The sequence below is a fragment of the Dermatophagoides pteronyssinus genome, unplaced genomic scaffold, assembly GCF_027571235.1.
Source record: "Dermatophagoides pteronyssinus isolate colony J.1.1.1.1 unplaced genomic scaffold, Derpt_VIB-CSIC_2022.12 sq0060, whole genome shotgun sequence".
NCBI lineage: Eukaryota > Metazoa > Arthropoda > Arachnida > Sarcoptiformes > Pyroglyphidae > Dermatophagoides > Dermatophagoides pteronyssinus.
Window position 1 is genome coordinate 59123 of NW_027461580.1, and position 11402 is coordinate 70524.

Here is an 11402-nt window from a genome sequence, read left to right on the forward strand (position 1 = left end):
AATCGTTTACTTAAAATGAAATTCAAAAATTTTATTTTTATTTTATTTCAATGAAAATCAATGAATGGGGAAGAGAGAGAGAGAGAGAGAGAGAGAGAGAGAGAGAGAGAAACGTTTGTTTTCTTTGGATTCGATCCAATTCGATGTTTATGGTGATGATGACGATGATGTTTTGTTTTGTTTTGTAAATTTACAATGTTCTTTTTTTCAAATCTTCTTTCGTTAAATTTTATTTTTATTTTTTTGTTATTTCTTTCAATTAACCTAACCCAAAATCACCAATCGATAATGAAAAAACAAAATCATCAATCAAAAGAAACTACTTATTCAAATAATGTTGGCCATATGAAATCATCAAAAAAATCAACGATAACAACAATCAACAAAACAACAAAACAATCAAAACGTAAACCACCACCACCATCAAAATGTAGAATTTGTTGTAGAAAATTTTTTGCATTTTTATTATCAAATGTTGGTCTTTGTGTATTAGTTGTTGCATATTCGGTTGGTGGTGCATTTATGTTTCGTGCAATTGAATCACCATTCGAAGTTGAAACAGTTAAACAGGTGAATGAATTACGTAATAAAACTATATTGAATTTATGGAATATAAGTATGATATTTTGATATTTTTTTTGTTTTAATAATAATGATGTTTACTAATGATGTTCATTCTTATTTTACAACTTGTAATTAGCATATAATACAAATATATTATATCATAATAAATGGAATGCACAGGTAACTGATACGATAAAATTATTTCAACGTGAATTACTTAAATCAATAAAAGATGGTTATGAAGGACAACAAAGTAAAGGTCGTGAACAATGGTCATTTTCTGGTGCATTTTTATTCAGTCTAACAGTAATATCAACAATTGGTTATGGAAATATTAGTCCACGTACTGATCGTGGAAAATTAATGACAATATTATATGCTATTATTGGTATACCATTAATGTTATTATATTTAACAAATATTGGTGATATATTGGCTAAATCATTTCGTTATGTTTATGGTGGTTTGTGTTCATGTAAACAATCATCAAATCAATTAAAACAAAGAAATCGTTTATTATTACAACGTGCTGTTTCGGCACCGACCGGTACATTTGGGTAAATATTATTATTATGGTTTCTAAATTCTTTTTTTTTCATTAATTTTCACAAAATTATCTAGTCTGAATAATCATACAGGTTTAGCATCAAGAATGGATGATACAGGTGTCGGTGGTTATAATTATAATGATCCAACAATGATGACAATGACAACATCGATACCATCAACAACAACAACAATGACAACAATTAAATTTAAAGAAAATAATCGTGTCCATGTACCAATTACACTTTGTCTATTTTATATTGACTGGTTATGTTTGTGGTGGTGGTCTTCTATTTTCAATTTGGGAAAATTGGAATTATTTGGATGGATCTTATTTTTGTTTTGTAACATTAAGTACGATTGGTTTTGGTGATCTTGTACCCGGTGCATCTGTTGTCGATAGTTCTGGTTCACAAGAAAAATTAGTCATTTGTAGCCTTTATTTATTAGCCGGTATGGCATTATTAGCAATGTGTTTTAATTTAATGCAAGAAGAAGTTATACATAAAGTTAAACAATTAGGTAGACGTTTAGGTATTGTTAGTGATAATGATGATGATTATTATGGTAATAATTTAAGTAATATTGAATTTACAATCGATCAAACTTCGTAATCAAATTTTTGGGACAAAAACAAATTAAAAAATTATTTCGCAAACAAAAAACGCAATTTTTTTTCCTTTTGGATCAATTGATCGATCGATTGAATAATAAAATTGATTTTAAATTTGTAAACAAAAAATAGACCAAAGTTATTTTCAAGTTTTGGCTCTTTTTTTGAAAAAAATCATTCTTACACCATCTTTCTATGGAGAGATATTATCAATCAAATTGACCTGATTTCATTTGAAATTTTTTCTATTTTTGTTGTTGTTGTTGTTGTGGCCATCAATAAATTGTGAGCATTGAATACATAACGATGTTTATTAACGATCCAATTTTTTTGCCGATAATATGTGTTGTGCTGTGTGTTTGTGTGTGTGATGTTTTTGTTTGACTTGGCGATTTCGGAATAGAAAAATCGAATGAAACGAATGTGCGATGTAAATAAGAGTTTTCGGCATTTTGATTTTTTTTGATGATTTTGTGATTGGAATTTGTTTATTTTTGAAAAAGAAAATCTAACTGATGATGATGATAATGATAATAACATTTATCATCGATGATCATCAACGAAAAAATTATTCTTGATCATCTTTTTTTTGTTGTTAAAATCATCTAAATTTTTCTATATTTCTGTTTGTTTTGTTTTGACTCTGAACCAAAGTGAAGATTTTTGTTTGTTTTGTTGTTGCGTCACCAATTTGTTGCCTAAAAAACGCTAAACAATGGCCACTATATTCGAAATGGAATTAAATGATTCGGAGATTGAAGATTTTTCGAATTCTCAATCATCATCACAACAATTAATTAATAATAATAATCAATCAAGAATTACTGGTCATAATCATAATAATAATAATCATTTACAACAAAATAATCATCATACAAATCGTTTACTTGATTATGAAATCGAAAATGATGATCAAATGATTGTTAATAATGAAATTGAGGTAAAATTGTGATTTATAAAGCTTTTTTTGATCATTTTTGTTTTTTTAATGATAAAGATCGATACATTTGAAGCGACCGCTGAAGAAGTAATCAATTTAGGACCGGAAAATAATAGCATTGAATTAACGGAAGAAATGGTCAATTGTCAACATCATGAACGTGTTTCTACAAATGATTTTGAATTATTAAAAGTACTCGGTATGGGTGCATATGGAAAAGTGTTTCAAGTAAGAAAAGTTACGGATAAAAATCTTGGAACAATATTTGCAATGAAAGTGTTGAAAAAAGCAAAAATTGTTCGTAGCATTAAAGATACTGATCATACAAAAGCTGAACGTAATATATTGGAAAGTGTTAAACATCCATTTATTGTTGATTTAATGTATGCGTTTCAAACACGTGGAAAATTATATTTAATACTCGAATATTTAAGTGGTGGTGAACTATTCATGTATCTACAACGTGAAGGTTTATTGCTTGAAAATGCCGTCATTTTCTATACAGCCGAAATCATTTTGGCTATTGAACATTTACATAAATTGGGTATCATTTATCGTGATCTAAAACCGGAAAATATTATGCTCGATCAACATGGCCATGTTAAATTGACTGATTTTGGTCTTTGTAAAGAATCTATACAAAGTGGTAAAATGACTTATACATTCTGTGGTACAGTTGAATATATGGCACCTGAAATTCTCAAACGAATCGGTCATAATCATGCCGGTAAGTTTTCCAGTTTTTAATATTAAATTTAAATTTTTTAAAATTAATTTCATAAATAGTTGATTGGTGGTCATTGGGTGCATTAATGTTTGACATGTTGACCGGTAAACCGCCATTTATTAGTTCGAATCGTAACAAAACAATTGCCAAAATATTACATGCTGAACTTAAATTTCCCAAACATCTTACACATGAAGCAAAAGATTTAATCCGTAAATTGTTGCGACGATCACCGGAATTACGTCTTGGAGGCGGTACAGATGATGCTACACCAGTTAAACATCATGCATTTTTTAATAAAGTTAATTGGGATGATGTTTTTTTCAAACGACTTAGTCCACCATTCAGGCCTGCATTACATTCGGAAGATGATGTTAGTCAATTTGATACAAGATTTACTGAACAAATGCCAATTGATTCACCGGAAGAAAGTTCACATTTAAGTCGTAGTATCAATGAAATGTTTATTGGTTTTACATATGTTGCACCTAGCGTTTTGGAAGAAATGAGTCGTCATGATGTGATGGGACATGTACGAAATTATTCCAATAGCAATAACAGACATACACAACAACAACAACAACAGCCTCATTCATCATCAATGATTCATCGTAATGATCCAACTGGATAATTTCAACAAATATACAAATGGCTGTTTGTTAATTTTGTTTATTTGTTTGTTTGTTTGTCTGTCTGTTTATGTTGTTGTTTATTTAATTAATTATTTAATTCTCTCGTTTTAATTATATACCTTGAAAAAAGTATATATTTTTTTGTGAAATTTTCGATTCATTAATAATTCTGTTTTAAACAAGATGGAAAAAAAAGTTAAAACTGAAAATACACACACACACACACATAACAAATTTTACAAACAGATTTTTTTGTTTCGTTTTAAAAAATGATGTTGCCTTTTTTTTACTCAAATACCAAAATGCGATTTGATTTGAAAGTTATTTATTATTAATTAATAATTTTACCTGAACAACCTTTACAAAAAAAATCCTAATCGGTTTGAACTGAATATTTACCTGTCTTTACCTGAACTGAATATCTGTGTACTTTTGACTCGATATTGATTTTTTAATCTGAAAATTTTTAGTAGAAAAAAGTTTTTGAAAAGTTTTTTGTTGTTTTTATTTGTTTATTTCAAATCAAATTGATTTTAAAAAAAACACAGAAACACATACACAAACAAATATCAAAAATGAAGACATTGTTTTTTTTATATAAAGTTGAATTCAAAATATTTATATAATAATTGAACAACACAATAGAATATAATAATAATAATAATAAAATTCAATATCAAAGACTTGATTTTGATTTTGGAATGGTAACATTCATTCATCATCCTTGTCTGCGTTTTTTGTTGTTGTTGTTGTTTTTGCCTAATTGAAAGTTTTAACATTGAGATAAAATAACAATTCATTGATGAATGATGCAGTTTGTTCCAAAAAAAAACGAAAAACAAATAGAAATTTTAACATGTTGGTCATGATTCACGGGTCATAAATGGTTTCAAAAAAAAAAAAAAATGATCAATATTGGCCATATCTAAATTTTCGTAGCTCCACCAAAAAAAAGTAAGATTTTTTTCCACAAGATACATTATTTAAAAACAGTTGAATAACTTTTCATATTGCTCATCGTATCATCGTATGCTGAACATTTTAAATAACTTGATTGAATTTGATTATATAAATAATCATTATTATTTTGATGATGATGATTATAAAAATGATCGTTATTTTGGTGAATATGATTGTTATTAATGTTGTTGCCAATACCATTTGTTGTTACCAATGATGGCCATGATGATTTATGATTTGTCGATGATGTTCCTATTGTTGATCGATTGAAACCGAATGCTGATGTTGATTGATGGCCATTAACATTAGTTGTCGAATATATACTGCTATTATTACCACCATTAGAAATACTACCAATCGGATTAAATGAATTCAATTTATCGCCAAAAGTTATTGGTTTACCGGGAGAAAGTTCAATACTTTCACGAAAATTAAATGGATTAAAAGATGTTGTTGATGATGATGGTTGACAGAATGGTAATGATTCATCCAAAGATTTCAAACTTGTATCGTTGCCCGAAAATCCGGGTATACAATTCTAAAAAAAAATTAATCTAATATTAATCGAAACATAAATTTAAAAAAGAAAGAAATTCGAATCAATTACTGTATGACATGTTGGACAATTCGATGAATGATCATGAAAACCATTGTTGTTGATTGATTGGAAGTTCGAATTCGAACGATTAGATTTGATCGTTTTCATATTATTGTCAATCATTGGCTGTAAAACATTTGATGAAAATGCATAAGGTGACGACAAATTCATCAAACCACGATTGGATATCATCGGATTGGCAATACTGGCCGCTAATTCTTGGCGCTGCTGTTGTTGATGATGATCAATTGTGGCTAATGCCAAGACAGCTTTGTTTTCGTTGATTTGATTTTCATTATCCGACTTGAAATTCAAGATTCTTTGTCGGATCTCCTGTAGATAAGTCGAATGACGTTCTTGAGTTTTAATCAGGACCGTATAAACATGACCTGATAATTTTTCCCGTGTACGAATACCAACACCGAATTCTTTTTCCAATCTTTGTAAACGAGATTGATGAGCATTAATATCGAAATTAACATCGAATGATAATAATAATGGTAAATAGCCCATCAATTCTTGCCAACCCATTACTGTTGATAAAAGATGTCTACTCTGTATGATCACCTGATTGCTATTCGATTCATGCGGTGGAAATAAAATCGTAGCATGAGATCGTGAATTAATGACTTTAAGATTGCAATTATTCTTTCCTTTCACATATTGATGATGTGAATGGCTTATATCGATTGTTATTGCAAACATTACAGGTGAATGATTAGGTTCAAATTCTTCTTCGGTTACAAATTGATACAATTCACGAGTGGCTGCTTCAATTTCTTCAAGTTGTGCGCGACCACCTTTAACGTTGATTGTCACTTCCGGACAACGAGTATCCGAAACAACATTCGTAAATGTTACATCAACACGATATTTACGTTTTACAGCCTGTACTTCAGCGCTTGCCGTATCAATTCGAACAAATTTTCCCGATTTAATCTGAGCTTTGAATCCAATATTCAATGGTAATGATTTTCGAATCTGATCACGAGCTTTATCAATAGCAGTAAACTCTGTACCAGCAATTGATAATTTATTGGATTTTTTATTACTTGTTTTATTGCAATCAGGCAAATGTATATGGCAACCGGTCATACGAGATAATTGTTTAATACGGGTACCATCTTTGCCAATTATATATGAATGGTCATTATAGGGCACGTCGATATTGAATGTCATTTTGTCACGATGAGGATCCAATCGTTCCATAATAAGAGCGGATGCAACCTCTAAACTTTTTGGATTATTTGCTCTCACTTTAAGCACCGGTATTTCATTACCTTGTCGATCTCTTAACGAATTCGATACATCTACATGGCAATTTGTTTCAATCGATATACGAGATAAGAATTTGTTCAACGATGGATGAGTATCATTGCCACCTATATATTTTAGATCAAAATTAAATTATTATGATTATTATATTCAAAATTATGAATAAATAACTTTACCTTGATTCATAATAGCCAATATTTTTTTGTCCACTTTAAGATCTTTTTCGTAAAATAATGAATCCGATTCTAAATGACCATTATTACTACTATTACTACTAATATTTATAGCTGATGTAGAATCAGCCATAATTGTCGTTGAATTGGATTTACTACCAACAGCCGTCATCGATGTTGATATTGATGATGATGGTGATATTGATGATACCAATGGTAATTGTTGTTGCAATAAGTTGGATCTTAATTCCATCATTTTTGAAAAAAGAAGATTGATTCGATCGATGAGAATTTTTTGGTCAATACAAATATCAAAAACACACGAGAACCGCACGTCGATCAAAATAATGCTACGAACAAATACATTTCAAACAAACAGACAAAAAAAATTGAGAAAATAATAATAAAATTTTCTGCTTTTTTTTAATCAAAAATATAATAATGAAAAAGAATGAAGATGTAAGAAAAAAAAATTTGTCAAATGAAAATTTTTGGATTGAAATCGAAATCGCTATTTATATTCGAATTTTGTGTTTGTGTGCGATAAGTGTGTGTGTGCATTGATGGCCATGTCAGTGTATTTTGGAAAAATTTTTTTTTTCGAATTTGAATCATTATTTTGGATGATGATTTTATTTTTATAATCATTTTATCATTGTCAATGACTAAGTGACAATTAAATTGAACATCATCATAATTTTTTTTTAATGACCTATGACGTGTGTTTGTGTGTGATGAGATTTTTTTCAAAATTTTTTTTTCAATGCCTTGATTGATGTGAAATATTAAGTTGTGGAGGTAATTGACCCGGAATAGGAGGAAATACACCTGGTGGTCCTTGTTGTAATGAATTCGGTGGTAATGGTGGCTGTCCTGGAATTAGATTTGGTGGTGGTGGTTGTGGTATTCCAGATGAGTTAACAACAGGATTAGCAGATGATACAGGTATCATTTGACCTGGTAATGGTGGTCGCATTGGTGGTAACATCATTGGCGGTACACCGGGTGGTGGTGGTGGAGCTCCCGGTGGAACATTTGGTAATAATGGTAAACGGCCAGGTGGAATTGGCATCGGTGGTGGAGCACCAGGTGGAAATCTTGCACCAGGAGGTAAACCTTGTGGTGGAAGAATTGGTGGTGCATTTGGTGGTCGCATTGCAGCTAATGCAGCTGGTGGTACTAAAGCTTTGTTAGCTTTAAATGCAGCCGCTATTATTTTTTTTCGGATTATCAAAAAAATCAATGTTAATTGAATTGAAAAACAAAACAAAAACTTACTTGTAACATCGATTAAATTCTGTGCTTGTTCTTCCATCCATTTCTGATAATAGAATCGAACATTTTCCTTATGTTTACGTCCATTACAATGAGTTTTACGTACGGATGGCTAAAAAATAATTAAAATTAAACATTTAAAAAAAAGGAATAAATGATTTACCGAATCATGTGTAAGAAATGTATCACAATAATCGCAATAATATCTATAACAAAAACAAAAAAAAATTATCATAAATCAATTATAAAAACATACTCTAACTCGAAAACTTACTTTGGCATCTTTTTTAAGATTATAATTTCAAAAATTGAATTGATGAAAAAGAATGTCAAACGCTTGTTTGCAAACAAAAAATTAGTGTTTATGCTTTTTTCATGTGTTTCGAGATTTTGATTAGCCGGGCACAAGTTATATGAACGGTATGATTGGCGCCCCGGCAAAAAGGACATGTTTTTTTGATAAAATAAAAATACGAAAATAAAGTAAATAAAAATGGCTTTTAATCAATTTATGCATCCTCGTAATATTTATCGCAAAAAACTTGATTACGATCATTTGGGTCGTGAATATCCTGAATTTGGTCAACATGTTTGTCATGATGAAAAAGGAAAATCTTATATCGATTATAGTGATATTGTCGTATTACGATCGTTAACAAAAACATTATTGAAAAATGATTTTCATTTGGATGTTCAAATACCCGAACAACGACTTGTACCAACAATACCGATGCGTTTGAATTATATTCTTTGGATTGAAGATCTTCTTCAACATTGTCGTTTATTTTATCAAATACAAGGTATCGATATTGGTACTGGTTCATGTTCAATTTTTCCATTATTAGCAACAATTTTAAATCCTGATTGGAGATTTATTGCCACCGAAATTGATCCAATCAATCTTGATTATGCTAATAAAAATGTTACTAATAATAATTTAAATGATAAAATTATAAGTAAGTATTTAAACATTGTTTTTTTGTCCTGTTCTTATCGTTTTTTTCAAATTTTGGTTTCACATTTCATAGTTTATGATAATCGTAATATTGATACCATCTTCAAACATCTTGTACAGAATTCTCATTTTACTTTTGTTATGACTAATCCACCATTTTTCGAAGATACATTCAATGATTCATTTGAAAATATAAATGATAAAAAACCAAATGATCGTAGAATAACGTTTCATCAACGAAAAACAAATTCTGCATCATCCGATGAAGCTATTTGTGATGGTGGTGAGCTTGTATTTATCAAACGAATTCTCGATGAAAGTTTACAGACAAAGAAATTGGTTGATCTTTATACGGTAATGGTTGGTCGTAAGAAAACATTTCTTGAATTAAAATATTTACTTAAAGATATGATAAAAAACAAGACATTGGCTAGTTTTGCTCATACCGAATTATGTCAAGGTAATACAAAACGATGGGCATTAGCTTGGACATTTGATGAACGATTCAATCTGGCCAATTCACCAAAAATATTACAATCCAAACCAAAACCATTGATACATTATCTGGATCAGGATATAAAAGCATGTGATTATAAAATTGAATCTATTGGAAATTATATCGAAAATTTATTATTAAACGATTTACATATCGAACAATTTCAGATAATCAAATTGAATAAACGTATTGAATTCGATATTAAATCGAATGAAGCAAATTGGAAAAATCAACGTCGTAAACGAAGAGAAAAATTATCAAAAGAATTAATGGAAAAAATTGCCGAAGATGATTTCATTGCCGGTAAACGGTCATTAGATGATGATGATGATAATAATCATAATTCAAACAAAAAATTTTCACAATCAAATGAATTATGTAAAACAAATCTAACATATCTATTACATTGTTCCTTGATAATCAAACGTGATAAACAGGATATTTTGATCAAAATGGAAACAAAACAAATGTCACAAAACAAATCGGCAACATATGAATTGTTACAATATTTTAAAAATAAATTAACATAAAAGTATTATTGTTGACAAGATAATAAATCTTTTGTAATATTAAAATTGAAATCAATTTCGGAACGTGGCCATGTATTTGTTGTTATAATTTTGGCCACAATATGATCATCATCATTTTTTAATATAATATCAACATCCAAATGAAGTGGTTGATCATATCGATTTTCCAATCGAGTAATAATAGTTGTTAGATGACATTTACGTGTAATCGATTCAATTGCATATAATAATCGTGCTATAAATATTTCTCTTGAACATTTTGAATGAACGGCTGTCCATAAGAAACAATTAAGTGAATCAATTATCAATACTGATCGATGTAATTGTTCATCTTGATCGATCATTTCGAATAGATCGTATAAACGATTTATCTCGAATATTGGATAAATTTGAATAAATGAATCTAGTTCATTCAAATCATTCGAATGAAATAAACGTAAACGATCATTGGTTAAAGATAGATCAGAATCGATAAACAAAACTTTCCGTTTGGGTAATATTGCACAATCGATTGCAATAGATGTTGCGAGCATCGATTTTCCAGTATTTGAATCACCAGTTATACATATGATGGATGATGGTCGAATTGATTGGAAAACCTTGTTCAATCTAAACAAATTGAAAATGAATTTTTTGTCAGAAGCAAAAGAAAACTTACGGATGAATACGACATTTAATTGGTGTTAAATTTGAACTTTGAATTGATTGTGATTTCATCAAACGATCAATATAGGATTGGCGTGTTTGTACCATATTCTATTGATTGAAATTATTAATCAATAAAAACCATTTAACATTGATTACAAACTTTACCTGATAAAGTTTATATCTTGAACTATTTGATTTATTTGGATAATTATCAACAATCCAACGTTGAATTTCTGAATGATTCATTGAAACAAGTTGAATCATATTGATTAATGATAATTTATCATTAATTTGTTGAGATTCATTTAAATTATCCATTTGATTTAAGATTGGCGGGAATTTTTTTCCAAAGAATTTTATATATAGAAAATTTTTTGCGAAAGAAATATTTTCAGAATTCTTTTTGGAAACGTTGTTTATGAATACAGTTGGAAAATTGATGCTTGTGACAAAAATCATCATCAACCTAA

At 29.2% G+C, this 11402-nt stretch overlaps 6 protein-coding genes across 6 annotated transcripts; 3 read left to right on the top strand and 3 right to left on the bottom strand.

The window, feature by feature from the left end:
* The first annotated feature begins 85 nt into the window (after positions 1-85).
* Positions 86-1998, top strand: LOC113797182 (two pore potassium channel protein sup-9-like). Its single transcript, XM_075824252.1, is given in 5 exon segments — positions 86-430; positions 494-616; positions 701-1121; positions 1186-1363; positions 1365-1998. Coding segments are annotated over 5 exon segments (1317 nt in total). The 5' UTR covers positions 86-195; the 3' UTR covers positions 1725-1998.
* A 298-nt stretch (positions 1999-2296) lies between these two features.
* On the top strand, positions 2297-4736 carry LOC113797177 (ribosomal protein S6 kinase beta-2-like). Its single transcript, XM_027347517.2, has 3 exons — positions 2297-2663; positions 2721-3390; positions 3450-4736. Exons 1-3 carry the CDS (start codon positions 2439-2441, stop codon positions 4019-4021), a joined length of 1467 nt encoding a protein of 488 aa, XP_027203318.2. The 5' UTR covers positions 2297-2438; the 3' UTR covers positions 4022-4736.
* Positions 4592-7284, bottom strand: BicC (protein bicaudal C). Its single transcript, XM_027347512.2, has 3 exons — positions 7032-7284; positions 5590-6962; positions 4592-5520 (listed from the first exon to the last, which is right to left on the bottom strand). Exons 1-3 carry the CDS (start codon positions 7282-7284, stop codon positions 5002-5004), a joined length of 2145 nt encoding a protein of 714 aa, XP_027203313.2. The 3' UTR covers positions 4592-5001.
* Positions 7285-7426: 142 nt separating this feature from the next.
* snRNP-U1-C (small ribonucleoprotein particle U1 subunit C) lies at positions 7427-8698 on the bottom strand. The gene is made up of 4 exons (XM_027347521.2): positions 8578-8698; positions 8467-8509; positions 8307-8415; positions 7427-8237 (listed from the first exon to the last, which is right to left on the bottom strand). The coding sequence occupies exons 1-4, from the start codon at positions 8583-8585 to the stop codon at positions 7789-7791; spliced, it is 609 nt and encodes a 202-aa protein (XP_027203322.2). The 5' UTR covers positions 8586-8698; the 3' UTR covers positions 7427-7788.
* A 98-nt stretch (positions 8699-8796) lies between these two features.
* LOC113797178 (U6 small nuclear RNA (adenine-(43)-N(6))-methyltransferase) lies at positions 8797-10339 on the top strand. The gene is made up of 2 exons (XM_027347518.2): positions 8797-9259; positions 9332-10339. Exons 1-2 carry the CDS (start codon positions 8797-8799, stop codon positions 10282-10284), a joined length of 1416 nt encoding a protein of 471 aa, XP_027203319.1. The 3' UTR covers positions 10285-10339.
* Positions 10290-11394, bottom strand: LOC113797180 (uncharacterized). The gene is made up of 3 exons (XM_027347520.2): positions 11098-11394; positions 10943-11040; positions 10290-10893 (listed from the first exon to the last, which is right to left on the bottom strand). Exons 1-3 carry the CDS (start codon positions 11392-11394, stop codon positions 10290-10292), a joined length of 999 nt encoding a protein of 332 aa, XP_027203321.2.
* Positions 11395-11402: the final 8 nt, after the last annotated feature.

Excerpts from the sequence above, each read along its gene's own strand:
- LOC113797177 (XM_027347517.2), top strand. The coding sequence starts at position 2,439 with ATGGCCACTATATTCGAAATGGAATTAAATGATTCGGAGATTGAAGAT. Across the intron at positions 2,664-2,720 it reads TTGTTAATAATGAAATTGAG|ATCGATACATTTGAAGCGAC; the intron begins GTAAAATTGTGA and ends TTAATGATAAAG. Across the intron at positions 3,391-3,449 it reads AATCGGTCATAATCATGCCG|TTGATTGGTGGTCATTGGGT; the intron begins GTAAGTTTTCCA and ends TTTCATAAATAG.
- BicC (XM_027347512.2), bottom strand. The coding sequence starts at position 7,284 with ATGATGGAATTAAGATCCAACTTATTGCAACAACAATTACCATTGGTA. Across the intron at positions 6,963-7,031 it reads ATTGGCTATTATGAATCAAG|GTGGCAATGATACTCATCCA; the intron begins GTAAAGTTATTT and ends TAAAATATATAG. Across the intron at positions 5,521-5,589 it reads ATTGTCCAACATGTCATACA|AATTGTATACCCGGATTTTC; the intron begins GTAATTGATTCG and ends ATTTTTTTTTAG.
- snRNP-U1-C (XM_027347521.2), bottom strand. Across the intron at positions 8,416-8,466 it reads CATTTCTTACACATGATTCG|CCATCCGTACGTAAAACTCA; the intron begins GTAAATCATTTA and ends ATTATTTTTTAG. Across the intron at positions 8,238-8,306 it reads GAATTTAATCGATGTTACAA|CGGCTGCATTTAAAGCTAAC; the intron begins GTAAGTTTTTGT and ends AAAAAATAATAG.
- LOC113797178 (XM_027347518.2), top strand. The coding sequence starts at position 8,797 with ATGGCTTTTAATCAATTTATGCATCCTCGTAATATTTATCGCAAAAAA. Across the intron at positions 9,260-9,331 it reads TTTAAATGATAAAATTATAA|TTTATGATAATCGTAATATT; the intron begins GTAAGTATTTAA and ends CACATTTCATAG.
- LOC113797180 (XM_027347520.2), bottom strand. The coding sequence starts at position 11,394 with ATGATGATTTTTGTCACAAGCATCAATTTTCCAACTGTATTCATAAAC. Across the intron at positions 11,041-11,097 it reads CAAGATATAAACTTTATCAG|AATATGGTACAAACACGCCA; the intron begins GTAAAGTTTGTA and ends TTCAATCAATAG. Across the intron at positions 10,894-10,942 it reads ATTAAATGTCGTATTCATCC|ATTGAACAAGGTTTTCCAAT; the intron begins GTAAGTTTTCTT and ends CAATTTGTTTAG.